This window comes from Pieris napi, chromosome 17 (assembly GCF_905475465.1).
Source record: "Pieris napi chromosome 17, ilPieNapi1.2, whole genome shotgun sequence".
Taxonomy (NCBI): domain Eukaryota; kingdom Metazoa; phylum Arthropoda; class Insecta; order Lepidoptera; family Pieridae; genus Pieris; species Pieris napi.
The window spans coordinates 5,856,408-5,875,791 of record NC_062250.1 but is presented as its reverse complement, the minus strand read 5'-3'; the positions used below and the strand labels follow the sequence as shown (position 1 = coordinate 5,875,791).

General features: G+C 34.2%; 1 protein-coding gene across 1 annotated transcript; it reads right to left on the bottom strand.

Moving 5' to 3' along the window:
- Positions 1-378: 378 nt before the first annotated feature.
- Positions 379-18,406, bottom strand: LOC125058002 (anosmin-1). Its single transcript, XM_047661993.1, has 10 exons — positions 18,282-18,406; positions 17,199-17,375; positions 12,045-12,231; positions 11,014-11,212; positions 5,421-5,605; positions 4,895-5,037; positions 3,355-3,496; positions 2,656-2,803; positions 1,551-1,626; positions 379-751 (listed from the first exon to the last, which is right to left on the bottom strand). Exons 2-10 carry the CDS (start codon positions 17,349-17,351, stop codon positions 587-589), a joined length of 1,398 nt encoding a protein of 465 aa, XP_047517949.1. The 5' UTR covers positions 17,352-17,375; positions 18,282-18,406; the 3' UTR covers positions 379-586.
- Positions 18,407-19,384: the final 978 nt, after the last annotated feature.

Here is a 19,384-nt window from a genome sequence, read left to right as displayed (position 1 = left end):
CTATAGTAACTTATTTTCATTTATCTCGCATCTATTCTGCTTCACAAATATATTAAGTGTTTGTTAAGTAGGTCAAGCTTAAAAAGAGGACATGCGCATAATGATACCTGTTCAGAATATAGGCAAGGCACCTAAATAATTAATGACTTTTAGAGTTTGCTGTATGTTTTGTAAGGTTATTTTAATTTGGTAATTCATAAGCCAAATAATAATTTTATTTATAAATATAATTTAATCAGCCCCTAGTCACATTATACAAACATTATATAACATTTCGTATTTAGAATTGTTTTAAATACGTTTAGACAAGTTTAAATGATTGTATTTTAAATGTAGGAGTATTAATTGCTTTATTTACTGGATTGAAAAAAAGTCGTGTTGATTTTTATAGAGTTTTATTTAAATGATAAATAAATTATAATAATGTCGAATTTAATACTAAGGAGTCTGCTGTATAGCTAACAGGTTATTATGTAGATTTATCATTCATTAAATTAAAAAAATCTACGCAAATAACACGGTGCTTCGAAGTGTACTTAACAAAGTAACAATACATTGAGTAATTAAACTAAATTATTAAGTTTCATCAAGTTTTACAATGAATGGTTGCATTAATTTTTCGTTGAAAATATTCACAACTTGGTACTGTAAGAATATATTCTGAATCCGGTGTGAGTGTGTCCCCCGAAGCGTTGACATTCACTTTGTAGCTGCAGTGATAATCCAATTCGTACAACTCGAACGATGTTTGCTGAAAACAATAAATATGAATTTATTTTTGAAGTGAAACTTCTTTATCGACGTATGGGAGAAATGTTGTAGCAGGTTACGCGCCATGTTGCTTTTTGAAGTCAAACTAATTTATCGGCGTTGGGAAAAAATTTACACACATTTGTCATATTTTTCGGTTACGCGCCATCTTTTTCTTGTCCCTACCACGGTTGATCCGAAGAGATTCGAAGCCATTAGTAACAAAAATATATAATAACGATAACAATGATAGTAATAATTCTATTACAATTAATGAAATTCTGTAATAATCTTAGTACTACATAGTAGTACAGTAATAAGTTAAAATGAAATAATTGTATTTGTATTCATGTCTATGATAATAAAAACCTTTTGTTAAACTTTATCTAATTTAACTTTATTTAACCAATTTCTGTAAAGTTGCATATAGTAGATCATTTTTCGAAAAATAAGGTCATAAAGAAGTTTCACTTCTTACGTGTGTACACCTAGTACACGCACACATTTTTATTCAGGTTTTATAACGATTCATAGTGTCTATCTTTTGGGGTGGGAAGTGGAGGCATTGGTAAAAAACGCTGAAGGAGTAAGGTCAGCATTGCCTAGAAAAAGCCAATTAATCTTATGTATTTGTGGAACCCTAAGAACCCTGACCAGTCCAAGTCATCCAAGTAAACCCTACCAACCCAAACCAAGTACTGTTTAGTTGGTAATCGATCCCAGGATCTCCAGTCATATATTTATTGAGGCAATAATCATTTGTTCTACAAGTTAATCACTATCATACTGAAAAGTCTTACCGCAGTGATCGCCGAAAGATTTTTAACTTCCTTTATTGGATGGTGGCACTTGAATGTCCTCCAATGTACATAAAATCTGAAAAAGTTGACACTGGTAAAGTCTATCAAATCAAGTGTAAGCTTCGCTTACCGGCTGAATGGGTTTAATCTAGTTTTGAAATATATATGTCACCGTAAAATTGTAAACACCGTTAGATTGTAATCTATCTCGCGAGATTATAAACTGTCGAAAGATTGTGAACCTCAACGAACTGCTTACAATTTAACGTATTATTATTCGGTATTTATATGAAATTGTTGGAAAGTAAAATTAATCTGTAATTGACCAAAGAAGTTTGAATGATAACTAAGTTAGTGTAGTACAATCTACCGAATAATAATACGTTAAATTGTAAGCAGTACGCTGAGGTTCACAATCTTTCGACAGTTTATAATTTCGCGAGATAGATTACAATCTAACAGTGTTTACAATTTTACGTTAACATATATAAGAGGCATTGGGAAGTCACATTTTTATTATCATTCTCGTGTCAATTACAAATAACTAAGAGTGCCAGAACACTAGTTTTATAATTTAATTAAAATTCAATAATAACTACTCATAAACTTCACTCAATTTAAATACCAAAATTTTGTAATGAAGTATTTTTTTTTTATGATCCCCTGTGAACACTTTATGTTATATAACATAAGGTGCCACCGCCCATGGACACTCAATGCACTGGCAAATTCGTTGCCGCGTGTGCCTTTTAAGAATTGGTACGCTGTTTTCTTCTAAAGTTTCTTCTAAGCCTAAAAACTGTCTTAAATAACGCTTAGTTGAGGAACAACGGACGTCGAGGTGATATGCGTGACGTCCGATGATGAAACTCAGCTGCAGTTATTAATCCGAACAACTTCTCTGAACGTTCTCCAATTAAATACGGTAGAAGAAACAGGGAGACCCCACATCTCTACGCAACGCCAAGGGATCAAGCCGCTTGGTAAGTGTCTCGTTGAAATCGTAATGTTAATTCTCCAAAAACTACAATTATATTTAAGAACCCAAAAAAACTATATTGCATATATAGATAGCTGCAAAAAAAATCTGTGTGTAATATACTACCTTTTCGGTTGTTTATCCTTTGCTGCGCCTACGGGTTGCCATGCAATTCTCGCTTTTACTCTATGGTCTTCCCATAGAAACCTGTTTAATCTCACACCTGTAATTTTCTTATTGTCTTTTCGTTTTTGTAGTGACTCCGGTGGTCTTTCTAGAATGAGATAAAAAGTTTCACTAATTAATATATTTACTTCTGTGAAGGGGCATACGTAAATTTTGTATCGCGTTACGCGTACTGGGCGGATTAGACCCCGTGTTGCGGCATCTCAACTTCTTTTTACACACAGTATTCATAGTAGTGAGTCCCAAAAAACACTAAGCAGTCACACCATGTGTAATGTATTTCCACAAGTAAAACAATTTTGGAATAACATTGTAACATAAACACAGAAAACACGTAGAAAACATTAGGTCACGTGACCATTGCCAAACAAATTTGTTAGGCGTTAGTGGGTCACGTTTAATACCTATACATCACGCCCCAAAATACATCATGATATTAATCCCTTGGTTGAGAAACTAAAATATAAAAGACAAAAATTAAGAATATTTGTTTCTAAAAATATTTCTTTACTATAAATATGTATTATAGTTAATAATACAAATATATAAACTTTATGAACTCATTACTATTTATCTATAAAGCTTAAATAGCCGTTGTTAACCTATATTTTATCTTGCAGGTACATAAATTGGACTCACCACCTGCGCCACTAGTAGTGTTATAGAAAATAACAGCCTTTTCACTGCGGAGTTTTCCCAATCCAAATAAGCTTATTGTTTGAACTTGGAAAAAGTACAACGAGTTGGGCTGTAGATCATTTATTTCTACATAATTTTGTTCCTGTAAATAAGTATTATAAGTAAGTTAATCAGTTATTTCGACCGTTAAATCGATAATGACGTAATTCTCCTTTTTAAAACCTTTACGGCCTACCGGAGACTAGATTACGACTAACACCACTAATTTCAGCAATATTGTTTCATTATTATTATTATTCTTAAGATCTTCGTGGAACTTATGGATTTCTTCTTCGACTTTTTTATAAGTGTACGATACAAATATTTCAAGTAGCTGACCACGATGGCTGGGAAGGTCGAGATATGTAAATCTTAATATATATATTTCTTGTGTGCGTGTGTATGTGACTGAACTCCTCCTAAACGACTGGACCAATTATGATGAAATTTTGTGTGTGTCTTCAAGGGGATCTGGGAATGGTTTAGATTCACAAATCAGCCCGCCAGATGTTAAGGGTAGTCCACCCCTAAATTTTTATTTTTATTTTTTAGACAAAATTTTTAATTTCTATTTTTTTATGATACAGCATTAAAAAATACATACAACCCCTAACTTTCAGCCCTCTACGATCAACCCTATTTTTTTATTATAAATGATATACATGGCGAAACGACGTTTGCCGGATCAGCTAGTAATGTTATAAATCCGTGGTCATTTAAAGGTCATTTAAATGCGTAGACCAAAAAATAAAGCAGAAAAATAAAAGAAAGTGCTTACTTTTGTATTCTTGTTATTACTTAATTAACACTACTTGAACAATGAAACGGTATTGTAACTTTTCACGGAATGTGCACTTAAGCCGCTAATTAGCCTACTTTGACGAGTGAAAGAGCCCTTAACTAATATGAAAATATGTTCACAGTAAGATGTTAATTTTTCGCAATATGAATGTAAAAACTGCATTTGTAAAGGCACTGTAAAATCATTTTTCTGTATAAAATATCGAATTGTCTTAAATCGTGTTAAAATAATTTTTTCACTTGCCATGGGACAACAAAAATTAAGAAAACGTTAACATTATAACTTTACAACTTTATAGGTATATATGTTAACGTAAAATTGTAAACACCGTTAGATTGTAATCTATCTCGCGAGATTATAAACTGTCGAAAGATTGTGAACCTCAGCTTACTGCTTACAATTTAACGTATTATTATTCGGTAGATTGTACTACACTAACTTAGTTATCATTCAAACTTCTTTGGTCAATTACAGATTAATTTTACTTCCCAACAATTTCATATAACTACCGAATAATAATACGTTAAATTGTAAGCAGTTCGTTGAGGTTCACAATCTTTCGACAGTTTATAATCTCGCGCGATAGATTACAATCTAACGGTGTTTACAATTTAACGGTGACATATACATCATAGTCGTAAATGATAATTGTTATGTCCTATACACAATAATCTAGCCAAATACTAATACATTTAATACCTTTGGTACAGTCTGATGATTAACAAGCACTGAATCCAGCTCGCCACCCAAGCCTCGCACCCGTCGACTCCAGAACACTTTATATTTCATCACCGGTAAATCTGAACGAGGTTCCTTCCATTCCAACTTTACCGTGACTGTGCCTAAAACAGCATTTACTTTATGAAAAAATCACCATTTTGTCGTTTAACCTAAATGCCATACTCATTAAGCGAAAGAATGGAACTCCTTACATCAAGAAATTAAATGCGAGCTATTACAAGCGCATCACAGATATTTACTATGGTCGTATAGATTGCTATAATGGAGAAATGATTAAATTTAGGAGGTCAATACAAAAAAATATTTGTTAAGAATAGTTCCCCACTTAAACGCTGACTGGCGCGGCCCGAAGGCGCTGAAGGTAGATAATTTATAGATCTTTAGCAGAATACCTACATTAGCGCGTTTCAGTAAATGACGCCGTCGCAGTGATATGTATGTATTAAATGTATGTGTAGCCACAATATCCGTGTAAATCACTTACCATTTTGGGATCGAACGGGTCGTACTTTTAATTTTTTCGGAGGAGGCGGTGGTCTTGGTCCCTTTCGTGGTGTAAAGGACGCGCTTGGCTCCGAAAACCCTCTGGTTCCAGAAGCACTGACTGCAGCCACTCGAAACCGATACCAGCGACCCGGTTTCAATAGATTTTTTAGTGATACCTTTGTTCTGTGGAAGGAGTATTTTGTTAAAATTTCAAATTGCGGTTCTCGAGTCCGAATTCATCATTGAGTTGTTTTACCACATAGTCATAGTGTAGCTTAGAAAGTATAAATAAAAGAGTATAATATAAAAATGTCTTTTAATTTTTCTTTCATAAACCAACTTTAGAATTCAATTGTAAGAATATATGTACAGTTATTATGAGTAAGGAATATTTTTTTTATTTTCCGCATCACTCTATATTGTCATACATTAGGAGCTTCTTCTTGCAAGATCATAGTTCCTTAGAAAACCCCACCCAATATTTTTGATTACCTAAAGTTTGAGTGCCTTAAGATAAGATGAATTGCTTCTGTAAATCTGTGTATACTAAGTGTGATTGAGTGTTTTTTGGAAAGAGCTATTATAAATGATAAGTGCCATTTGTCTTCCGTTACTCTACTGCCTGTTTTCCGCAGGGATTTATTTCCCCTAACGTGAGTAACGTTATATGCTAGAGTTTTCATTATTTTGTTCTAAAGTTTTATTGCCAGTTCTTCTCTTCCGTTCTACGCCCTTGATTTGAGAACTGGCAGTAAATGTAAAATTAGAAGCATTAATATGTATTTCTTTAATGACGAATCACAAGTGTACATTGTGTTACCTACGTGAATAAATGATTTTTGAATTTGAAAAAACATGAGATTTTTACTGCATCTGCAAAACTTAGTTTTTTCCAAAAATTATTTCACGCTTACATATTTTACCTACCTACAAGTTTACTCATTATTCGCATAACATACTATTAACTAAATCGAGTGAATAAATGCCGCTAGAGTACCTGGTGTTACCAAAATAAATAAATATTTTTTTAATTAATAGATCCTAGCTAATTAATAACGTATTCGATTAAAATTATATTAAACTAAATTATTAATCTTTTGACTTATGATCTGGAAAAGATTAATGATAAAAAAGTAAAAGTTACCGAGAAACAAATTTATTCTTCAAAACGTTTGATTGACAGTCAATTGATCGAAATAGGCGCGATGCCTCGATACGTCTTACCAGGAATTTATAGACAGAATTAATTTAAGTAATCGTGACCACATCGATTTGGTATTATGCAATTGCGTTGTAACGTAAAAATGTTTTCACGCAACGCGGAAAATAGAAAGCAATTAAAGTGATTAAAAATCAATTGTGTTCACATACACTAAGCTCTTTCTTTAAATACAATATTGTAATGATTAATAAAACGTGTGCATAAAATTTAGTTATTAAAGTTTAGTTTATAAAATCTATACTAATATTATAAATAGTAAAGATTTGTTATAAGTATGTGTGTAACAAATTGGTTCAAAAAGTACTGAACCGATGTTAAACATTCTTTCACTATTTGAATGCTACATTTAAATAGGCTTTTTTTAATTACAATAAAAGAAAGGAACCCTTCTAAAACTACAATAATTGGGTACCTTGGGTAACAGGTGTAAAAAAATGCCTATAAAATATCTTTCATCGCTTGCGTTGCGATAATTGATAATAGAACAAAAAAAAATCCTCAATATTAACGAACATATCAAATATCAATGTCTATAAAAATTAAAAAAAAAATGTCCACCCATGCGAAGCCGGGACGGGCCAGATTTATTTTATTACATATATATGTACTTTATTGTAATATAAACTTCTGGTCGTATTTACAAATAAAAACGTGACCGAATAGTAATCTATAAATGCGTCGTAAATTGATGTTTATCTTCGTAAACAAAAGAGATCGAAAAAACAAATATTCCGGGTTCACCGATTCAAGTCTATGCCGGAACCATGCAGTCTGATACTTTACGAGTATTATTTATGTCTTTACAAGCCTTGTATATAAAAAGATTCCGATAAATCAGTGCTATTAATAAAGGCGATCGCAAAAAACGAGCCTCATAAGATGAATTAAATCTGTTGTTATATTAAGCTGGGTCTACATTTGTAGCATTTCGGTGTATCGTATCTCCGTTGCGTGGCTTTGGCGCGTATCATGATCGATTGGACGCAAAATGATACCCGTTAATGATACATGCCGTATCTGATACGGCCCGATCCACACTAAGCGCGTATCTTGATACACCTCGTATCCGATACGCGTATCAATATCGATGGTATGGACGTATTTTGATACTGTATCACGATACTGTATCGCGATGCGATACATGATACACCGCGAACCATCCTGTGTCGGTTTTTTCGCGATCATCAAAGAGGATACAAATCGTATCGAACAAGTTTGGATGTGAATTCAGTGAAATAAACATTGTTGAGCTAAATGTAGTGCAGTAAGTAAAGGTGCACTGAAAGACACGCGCATCAGGAAAAGATACATCGAAAGAAAAGTAAAGCGTCTATATTTGTAAAGTTAAAGCCGATACACTGACATGATACAGCATTTGATAAGTATGTACGTGTTTTTTACAAGATACGCCTTAAAAATACGACATGGACAAAATGAGCGTCCATATATACAAATACCAGATACGATACGACTGATCGTGATACCTCAAGATGCTACAAATGTGGACCCAGCTTAAGAACTTGTGCGCGCGATTTCTTTTACACCTCTATTGAATGTATATCGTTTCCATGAATTGTCTTAATATGGACACTAAAAAACAACAAACACAAATAAAAGTGTTTTTTGTTAAAGTAGTAACTTATTCGTAATGATTATTTATTAATAAATAGTAACCATACAAAAACTATGTTGCAACTTTTATATGTGACCATTTAATTATCGAAGCTAACAGATGATATGATTGTAACGTATTTAAATATGTATAATGCACTCGATCATGCGAAACTGATACACTGGTTGCATAATAAGTCGAGAGCGAAGTATAATAATTTTATCATATACATAAGAGGCTAATATTTATATTCTACATAAAGGTCTCTTGAAATTGTGACTGGTTAAGTCCTTAATTAATAAATAAATCTTATTCCATGTAAGAAAAGTACGTCTTGAACACGAAATAAACAGTTCAATTAAACGAATTTAGTTTTTTTAGCCGGTTTCCTTACGATGTTTTCCTCCAAGGTTCGAGCGAATATGAAATGCGCACATAGTCAGAAAGTGCATTGATACACAGCCGGGGAACCTACGTCTTTTGGGATAATAATCGTACGCTAAAGCTACAAGTAACACTGCACAAACATAACATCAAATTTTTGTCATACAAAAGCCATGTCATACGAAATCAAGAATCTCAGGGACGTAGGTAGCATTATATTCCATTTTAGCGCTGGGTAATGCCCCCTTAAGTGTGTATTTATTTACTCGACATTGTTGCGTGTACATAGTTTGTTATACGCTTGAATACGCTCATTGATTTTCATACGGATAAAAAATATGAAATCATCTTTGTATTGTGTAAATGACTGTCCATAAACGCTTGGGAAAAAATGCTATTTATTTAGTGTTCCTTCTATTCTTGCTAAGTGTCTCAATTACATCAGTCGATCTCCGAAATCTATCCTTATTAATTGCCAATCTTTTTAGCCAAACAGTTCCTCTGACTTGACCACTGTCCACTCTTAGATGCTCCGTAGCCAAGACATTTTGCACCTTTCCAACCAAAGATGCGTTCTTTATGGTTTGCAAAGTCGATACTGCTGGTTACGGAGAATGTGGCCAAGATATGAGACTTTCCTCTGCTTGATGGTACGGACAAGTTCTATGTTTGCGCATACACTAAAAACTTCATCGTTTGTGTTCCTATATAAAGCACGTTTATAAATTAAGCCTTACAAACATTAAAACATAAAAGCTAATAAGATTAATTAAATCGTAATAATACTTATGAAATTAAACAGAAATGCATTTATGTAATTACCACTGTAGGTACTGTAATAGTTAATACATAAAGCCGCAAAACGCTTCGATAATTTTCAAGACTCAACAATCAACATACGTGTTGGAATACGATACTCTTCTTATAGCATCCCGCTAATACCGATTCCGACGTGTTTGTTCACAATTTCGATCTAGTTCGCTTAGTATCTTCAGCGCTGTTGTCGCAAGTCGCAACCTTGTCGACAATGTCAATCGAGTCGGGAGTGTAATCGCTGTCGCTATTGTTATGAAGGACCGTCGCTGGTCACCCGAGACTTAGGTGACTTTTTATCGTTTGCCTAACTTCGAATCCTCACGTCTTTGTGTAGACAATTTCATAATTGTATTTAGTTCTATTAAATACCGCTGATATCGCAACCCTCATGATTGCGATTCAACGGCTGATTGCGTAACGCATTTTCCCACGATAAAAAAAGTCTTTCTAGTTTGTAATCATGTTAAGCCTTAACCCCTTATTCGTAGAAACTAAATCATTATTGCTATCTTTTATCTAGAGTGTTCTTTCGTCTCTTTCTGTTAAATCGGATTTTCGCTGTCATGACAAGAGACATGACTTTTATATAAATAAATTATGGCTAAGTTCAGATGACTGCGGTTCGTAGTTCCGCGCGGCTTGAGACGGAAAGACACATAGATCGATGAAAAATGAGTACCGAAGATGAAATTGTGCCTTTCGATTTGCTTATCGACGAAATCGAGAAAAGAGATGCAATTTGGAATCTCAATTCTAAAGATTATTCAAATAAAATAATAAAAAGATGGTTAAAAAATTTATCTTCGTGTAACCTCAAGTCGGGATACAAAGTGACAAACAGGCTGGATGAAAGTCTGTCACTTTAAATTGGATGCACCCAGTATCGTCTTTGTCTTCTTCTGCGACGACTGAGAAGTCTTCTATATAAAATCCATAAGCAAATTACCTCCTCCACGTCCATTGTCAATCAATGTTGAAGCCACGCTGCCGCGCGTACATATACCGTCATGTGAATGCTCCAACCGCGCGGCGACGCGCGGCTACGCGCGGTCATCTGAACTTAGCCTATATCTCTATATATACGTATATAAAATTCTCGTGTCACAATGTTCGTTCCCATACTCCTCCGAAACGGCTTGACCGATTCTTATGAATATTTTTATGCATATAGTCTGAGAATCGGCTACTATCTATATTTCAAACCCCTAAGTGACATGGAGCGTCCACTCCAAAATTTTATTTTTTATTTTTTAGAAAAAAAATTGATTTTATTTTTGTATGACAGCATACAAAAATACATACAACCCCTAATTTTCACCCCTCTACAATCGACCCATATTTTTTATTATAGTAATGTTTATTGAACTAAAAAAATGTTTCCTAAAAATAATATACATGGCAAAACAACGTTTGCCGGGTCAGTTTAAATATAAAATTTTTCAACTATGTGATAAGATCCGAACATTATGAAATTGAGTCGAGTCTTTATATTTTTATTCATTGTCATAATACTCAATGATAATATATATGAGATAGCATTAATAATTAAGTACGTACTTATTAGTTCTCGCAATCAAGTTCCAGTCGCCCAGCCTGGCTTCTTCATACTTCGGCCCTAAGTGATGCTGTTCTTCTAGAAGGTAGAGAACTCTACCCGGGACCGCTCTAGCAGAGTCACCAACACCATCTGACCATTTCACTAGAATAGAGCGTCGTCTTTCTTTCGCTTCTTCCATTGTTGGGAGTGCAGGAAGACCTAAAAATATTAACTTTTTAGAAAAACCTGAGAAATTATATATTGTTCTTTTCAAATAATATTTAAACAATATCTTTGTTATTTATCTTTCCTGTATCTCATATATAGAGGTAGTTCTCACGATTTCTTGAAAGGTGAAACTCAAGTAAAAAGCCTATAATACGTACAATGTAGTTAATTCGTTTCGCTCTCATTGATGTTCATATTGTTAAATGGCAAAACAAGCAAATTCTATTTTCGTAATAAGTATATTATTTTTTAAACGCAATTTCTAAATGACGTTTACATCTACCAATGAAGGTATATTTCTCGTATTAAGTACTTGTTAGACAAGAGCGCTCCGACTATAAAACGTGGGCTAAAGGTAGGGTATTTGTTTAAATGGATATTACATCGTAACCATGGCAACACACTCTATTATAACTTTATTTCTTGTTGTAAAGCCGAAAGTGTTCAATAATACATAATATATCTGTTCTATACCAAAATGAGGTGTTATGGATGTTCATAGTGTGAAATTAACACAAAAAATTTATTTGCATTGACTGTAGTTTAAATGTAAACAATTTAATAAAGATCTGCAATCCTCAATAGTAGGCAGAAATGTGCAGATGCAAATGTAGGGGCACATTTCTGCCTACGTCATGCACATTTATTTCTTTGGAAAACTCATTGCAGCACAACCCAATTTCGAACACACGACCTCCCGCTTGCGAATCACAAGCTAAACACAACTATTGTAATAGCGTGTAGACTTGTGTACTTAATAAATTATAAAGCGTTTTTCGCTACTACAACCAACTGATTTAAATTTTTTGTATTTACATTTTACCTGGTATTGTATGCAAGTCAACCGGTTCATTACAAGATGAGCTGCAGCCCAACTTGCAGCATCGCTGGGTACCATCACATTGAGAGTCCTGGTTACATGCCTCCACGCATGCAGCCTGCCACCTTGGGCTGTCTGACTTGGGGCAGGTCCCGGGTTTCAGTTCTCGTGCCCGGCATTCTGATCGACACTGGAGATTAAATAATAAAATTAAGAAATGGTTGTATCAGATTGTAGATTTTTGCATTTCAATTAAAAGCAAGAACTGTGCCCTTACCGCGGAAACTTCCAATAGCAGCAGCGATACTGATCCCGAAGTTCGCAAGTTCCATGGTGCGATACGACCAATATGATATTGCAACAAAACTCGCGTGGAACAAAAACTCATTATTGGGATCGCAATCGCTGTCAGTATTGGAAGTTACAGAGTAAGGGCTCTGTAAATCCACTGCCAGTTAGGTAAAGCATACCATGGTAGCCTTTTATTTCTTAAAATATTACAATTAAATCATTATGATACACATTCTTAACTCTAGTTTTAGAACCCGATAGGGCATAGGATTCCTCCAACCTCTGCCAAAGTCGCCGTCATACGCCGTCGGCCAGCAAATATACCATAAAGTTACATACCGCTTAGTGACAAAAGGGAGTTTATAAATATTTCTATTTAATCCTTTAAACAAGGTCACTTTTAAAGTAAATTGAGAAAGAATTTGTGGCACACTTCCAAACATAATCATGATTTATAAATTCCAAAACCAAAACTGCCATTAAACCGAGAAACTTTGACTGAAGGGGTGAAGTAAATAAAATAATCCAAGTTTCAATAACTAAAACAGGGTTATGTAATTATAGTTCCAGGCAAAATAGCAAAATATTGCGTTATGTGAGAGATCGCGCAGCTCCACAGGAAACATACTCGTAGTTTTATATATTAGGTCCTTATATATGAAAATGACGTTTAATAGCCTTCAAAGATTTATTTAATTCCCGTCCGAATATGTATTTTTTAATAAAGGTATCAATGAACTACTTATAATATGGCAAAAGTGCATGGATAGCAATGCGACATACTTTGATTAATTAAATACAGTCAAAATCTGTTGTAACGACATCGAAGGGACTACTCATATTTGGTCGTAAAAGCCGATAGTCGTAACATCAGATGACGTTGTTATTAAGTACCTAATACATAGAATTCAGCCGGGATCTATGATTTTGGTCAATATAACCGGTATGTTGTTCTAAACGATGTCGTCGTAAACGGTTTTGACTGTATATGAATTTAATGTGTAAGGACCTAATATTTTATCGATTTTGCATCTAATACAATTTACTTTATAAAGAATTTAATTTTGTACTGCGGTGTAGCCCTTCACAAACCAAGGTTTTAACCACTTCGTGTTTTGAGTAGTTTTAGTTTGTATATAACTACTACTGATAACAAATAAAACTATCCACACTTAGTTCAAGAGTAACGAGCATGATATGTAATTAGTTCACGTGACTATCATAAATATGTTAGAGGTGTAATTAAAAACCTTTACGGAACATCGGTTAGAAGTTAGAAACCTTTGTTTATGGATGTGCTAATTGGAAAGAAAATACTAATTATTTCTAAACGTTAACGTAATAATTAGAAGGTAATTATGCACATGAACGAGGCATAATGGATCCTTTGATGTGAAGTGACTCATGTAACTGTGCGTTTAACATTCAACCAATTACGCAATTTATTCTGGTGTCAATGGCTAATAATATATATCACTAGCTGCTACTCATGACTATGTCTGGTGAAAGTTTCTTAGTTATTTTACGCTCTAGCAACCCCGTAGCATAAACCGATATTGATGGAAAATGTGTTTTTCGAAACAATTAAATCAAAGTTCACTTTTGTCGGTTTTTTCGCCACTGCCTAAGGAAACGTTCAGTTGTGGAACGACGGACGTCGAGGTGAAACGAGTAGTATTTCGTATTCTGCCTTGACGTCAGATGATGAAACTAAACTGCAGGTGTTAATCCGAACAAGTCTTTTGAACACTATTTTATGTGTTCAATATTATTGACTCTTACGCTGGCCATAGACGGACCGCATGTTGCAGTCGATACCGACTGCTCTAAGCGGTCGCCGCACGGCGGACTGCAGTTTCCATACTAAATTAAATTTAATAAAAATAATTAAAAATTATTTCGACTATGTGTTTGCGTGTTGTTCCCACGAGAATGTAAGTGCGTACTCCTATTTCACCATGCCTCCTGCTGATAGGGGACAAGTCTTTGTTTTTATTTATGTTATTATTATTATTAATTACTTAAAATGTCATGTGGAACATGGTGTAATGGTTGCAGCTCCTTACAAACGTTGTGTAAAAAAAAAACATGGCGATTAAAAAGAGTGGCGGAGAGTTTATTGCCAGTTCTTCTCTTCCGTTCTACGCCCTTGATTTGAGAACTGGCAGTAAATGTAAAATTAGAAGCATTAATATTTATTTCACAAGTGTACATTGTGTTACCTACGTGAATAAATGATTTTTGAATTTGAATTTGAATTTGAAATTATCCGCACCGTAATTGGACCGCACGACCAGTTTCTGAGCGGTCGGAGCAGTCGCTCTGCGGTCGAGTTCGCCGTGCGGTCGACTGCTTAGAGCTGCCGGACCCACCATACACGGACAGCTACAAGCGGTCGCTGCCGACCGCGCGCCACTCCCTCAAATAAAATAAAATACTAACTAATTCATCAAATGAAACCACGGACATTCTAAAGTAGTTGAAAAACTTTTTAGTGTCTTCCTTCATTTGGGGATACAAAGTATGAAATATTCCATGCTGTTCTCTTGGTTGAGTTATGAGTATTGGACGCATCCACATGCTAAGGTGTCTTCTACGCCTACGGTTGCGTAATAGTAGTACAAGAAACAGTGTTTCTTCATCGAAATCCATCTTATAAATGAACTCGCATCAGTTTTATTTTGCGGTCGAACACAACTGCTCGAAGCAGTCGTAGTCGACTGCATTATGCGGTCGTGTTGCAGTCGTGTCCGACTTCAACGCGACCGCTCTAGACCAGTCGGTCTCGACTGCAACATGCGGTCCGTCTATGGCCAGCGTTAGAGAGTTTATGAAGCATTAATTGGAGATTGGTATCGCTTTTACAGATTTACCCAGCATAACGATAAATTTATTTTAAGCAAAAAAAAGCTAGTTACGTCAAAGTAATATTTGAATTTAAAGCCCACTTGCTAATTATCAGTTACGTACGTCACAGCTTTAATTTGCGCTTGGGAACTAATTGGATGGGTAAAGTGTAAAAGTAAATACATTTAAGGGCTGCGTAAAATGTTATTTTATTCGTGAAATTTTATTTAATCAGTTAAAAGGATGCAAAATAGGTTTTAGTTAAAATAATGTATTTCTTATATAAATATACTTAAGTATATCAGAACTTATAGTAACGTAAATTAATCAATAAAGCTTTTTTTAATCCTTGGGATTGATTTGCTCCAGTTCAAATATGTTTGACTGCTCTGCCTTACAAACAATTTGTATGACTCAACACTTGGTGATTAAAAAGACTGGCAGAGTTCCTTGCCAGTTCTTTTTGCCCTCTCTGAGCCCTTGACTTGCGAACTGGTAGTAAATTTAGAATCAATTTAACATATTTTCTGTTGATGTTCATAAGTGTACTTGGTTCCCTATATGAATAAAGTTACTTTGAGTTTGAGTTTGATTTAATGAACTAGGTAAAATAATAAACGAACTAGTTACTTAAACTTATATAAACTGCACTTAACTTGCACATAACTTGTGGGTAATAAAAGAGCTACTGCTGCTTATGATTTATAATTTATTTCCCATAATAATAATGATGATTAGGTCTATATAATGAATGCGTATTTTTACAGGATTATAAGTGTGTCTGAATGAGAACGACGAACGAGGTAAAACGAGTGTCAGAGTAAAGTTTACTTATAGCTTGTTATTAGTTATTGTTAATTGTATTAAGCTGCCGATATCGCAAATATGTTCAAAGTTTAAGGCCGACACCGCATAGATTCATCACGTACTGATAACGTAGTACAGTAGTAAGCTTTACAAACTAATTCCTATTAGGAACTTGAAAAAATAAATAAATCAGTGGCGCTACCTTTTTAGGTCATGGCCTCATATTTCTGTATCTGTTTCTTTTTTTTGTTATTCAGCCTGATAGATCAACATTCTGGTTCTAAGGCAAGCCGGTTTGCTCACGTTGTTTTCCCTAGCCGTTCGAGCGAATGTTAAATGCAGAGCCGAGGATCGAACCTACGACCTCAGGAATGAGAGTCGCACTCTTATGCCACTAGGCCAATACTGCTGTCATTTATATCGTTCTAATTCTATAATTAGTGTAGAGGTTTTTAATTCAATTTGTATCACGTCTGTCTCTATATCTACGAGTTATCAGGCCAGTGTTCTTGATCATACTTATTACGTTTTAACGGTCAAAACAAATATAAAGGACAGTGTTTTTTGTAGAACTTTTGAATAGATGTATGTTGCTTCAACCTTAAGTGATATTTCTAGCTAAGGGATTGATGGTATTTCATTTTTTTAAATACAAAAATCTTGTAAAGATTAGAACTCTTGAATAGATAATATAGGTTTCTTCAACTTAAAATGATGAATTTTTCTAGCAAATAGTGGTTTATTCAAGATTAACAAACAATGAACCTAAAACTAAAAACCTTAAAAAATATTATATAATAACCAAAATATATTATAAAAAGGAGTCCCTTTAGGCAAGGTTCCGAAGATACTGGCAGCGTTCCCCCTTTGAATAGCTAGATTAATTCTTTGTCCGAGGTAGCTGCCAGCTCTTCGGTCTCCTGTCTTATAGCTCTAGGATTCCACGGACCAAGGGTCTCGACACCGAATAGGACATAATCATATTCGGAGACCCCTGTATTTGCATGCTTTAGCCTTTTCAGCCGCTTCACAAGCCGCACCAGCTATATGCCAGCGTGTCTGAACAGGTTGCATCCTATACCAGGACACGGCCTATGGAATCAAACTCATACCGTCCGGTCTCTTGCCATCGTCTCTTGCAATACCAGTCAGTCCAAGTAGACTTGTATATAGAGCTGTTTCTGCATGGTCATGTCTATTATTCATGCTTACCTTTGTCTTCGTTTCCTTGCTTGCATCAAGACATATTAAGTCACATCTTGTCTTAGATAGCGGATCCGTTTGCAGTCTGGAATATCGCCCGCCTTTTCCTAGCGCAACCGGTACCAAACTAATCGCGATACATATCAAAATAATCGATTTCATTCTGAATATATAATGAATTTATAACTGAAAAAAATGTAGATTTAATTAAATAAGACGGAATAATGGTTAATAAAATCGGAGATAAAATCTGATTTGATTCCGAATATTTCGGTGAAGACATCTTTGACACACGATTGTTAATTAATGCATTTAATTGCGAAAATTAATCTAGTGCAACTCTATACTGAACTTTTACAGAATGAATTAGTATCTAAACAAGTGTAGTTCTTTCAGTGCTCTTTAATAATCATTTCTAAATAGGTTAACGAATTTTGTTTTCTATAAATATAACGTAAAATATTTTTTTGTGAAAGATTAAAAAACATGTATTATGGGGGATTCTGCCCTTAGTTATTTCTTTGCTTAAATAGCTAAAACATCTAGCTATTATCGTAAATTAAAGTTCTTGTCCACGTTTAACGAACGTTAACCATTTCTAAAAGCCTACATCAATATAAATAGTTATTTTAAAGCCCTTTTGCTTTTCATTCTTTTTTATTATAAACCTAAAGGCCTAATTTACAATAACACTAATTAAACTATTTTCACTCTAAACCTACATTTAATTATTATATTTATTACAAAGATAAATAGAAAGCTGAAATAAATTTAAAAAGATTGATCCCTGTGGTATTTGTAATGCTGGCAGCATATCTGATTTTTATTACAAATTAATTATAAACAGGGCCTTCCAATTTCTACTATATGACTTAAATAACCATTAACTCTTAATAAAAGACTCAGAGTAGGACTGTAAGACCGCATATTTTTTATTATTTATTAGCTATAATAACTAATCTAATTTACTAAATTTAAATACTAATTAACGAAAAGATAATTTTGTCATACAAAGAGACTGCTATGAGTATAAATTAAGATGATAAAACTGAAACTGTATCCACAGTCGAACGAATTACACAAAACATTCACCTCATAACATTCACTCATCAATTAAAAATATCAATGAAAGCTCGCATATCGAGTGTCATCGACCCGAGTCGCGAAGGACAATGCGTTTGCACCGTTTGAAATGCGCGGCAACACTGAGTTGCGCGTACGCATGCCAGGCGCAGCTCATTAATACTCATCACGGTACTTTCCTGTCTGCGTCGATGACGGAAGGTTGCTTTTACTCGAACTGTTTCCTAATTTAAAAAAAATCCTTCCTGTTCATATGGAATAGATTCTTATGTCGTGTGAGGGATAATCTTAGAATACATTGTCGTGTTCTGTTCAAATTACTCCTAAGAATACGTTTCTATTGGGCTAGGGATCTATCAACTTAACAATTTTTTTAAATTTAAGTTTGACCTGTTCAAAACTTTACTCAGTTTTGCTGATAAAAGTATCACAGCAACAAATTGTGCCATTTAAATCAATTAAGTAAAAATGTTCATTGATTCTAATATATAAAAGAATTAAAAAAATGGAGACATATTTAATTGAATCTAAACTAAAATATTCTCTCTTTAAAGAGACCACTTGACACGATTTCTAATGAAGAAAATCCCGAGGCGACGAAGCTTCGAACAAAATAAAAGTTAGTCTACAAATTCTTTATTTCAGATTCCACATAAATCTGCAGTATCAATAAACACCATCGATGTTAAACACACACAGACAGGCTAATTAAGCTCTTGAAGGGCATCCGGAGTAATCAAACGGTCGTTGATTCGAAGTTCATCGTCGACTATAAATCTTCACCTTTTTTTCTCACGAACAGAGAAAAGCTCGCGATATGTTTTGTTCTGATTCGGTGAAATCTGGCCCAATTAATATGCCATATGGCAGCCGATATAACAATGCGTTCATATTTTTTACAATTTAAGTCGAGGTTTGTGCTTAAAATTTGTTGTCGTGTTTTAAATTTCTTTTTATTAACTAATTTAAATTGTTTCTCGGAAACTTCGAATGTAAATTATAAAACGAGATTTCATCTAATGTTGAGAAGAAAATTTAGATGTTTAGGACATTCCTTCCAGGTGGTTCATATTAAACGAACACGTATAAATTACTTATTCTTGATATTTAAT

What these genes read in the sequence shown, in the direction of transcription:
- LOC125058002 (XM_047661993.1), bottom strand. Translation starts at nt 17,351, where the DNA reads ATGAAATCGATTATTTTGATATGTATCGCGATTAGTTTGGTACCGGTT. An exon ending in TGACTTGCATACAATACCAG is followed by an intron (nt 11,213 to 12,044) that starts GTAAAATGTAAA and finishes TAATATTTTTAG; the next exon opens with GTCTTCCTGCACTCCCAACA. An exon ending in CACTACTAGTGGCGCAGGTG is followed by an intron (nt 2,804 to 3,354) that starts GTGAGTCCAATT and finishes ATCTCATTCTAG; the next exon opens with AAAGACCACCGGAGTCACTA.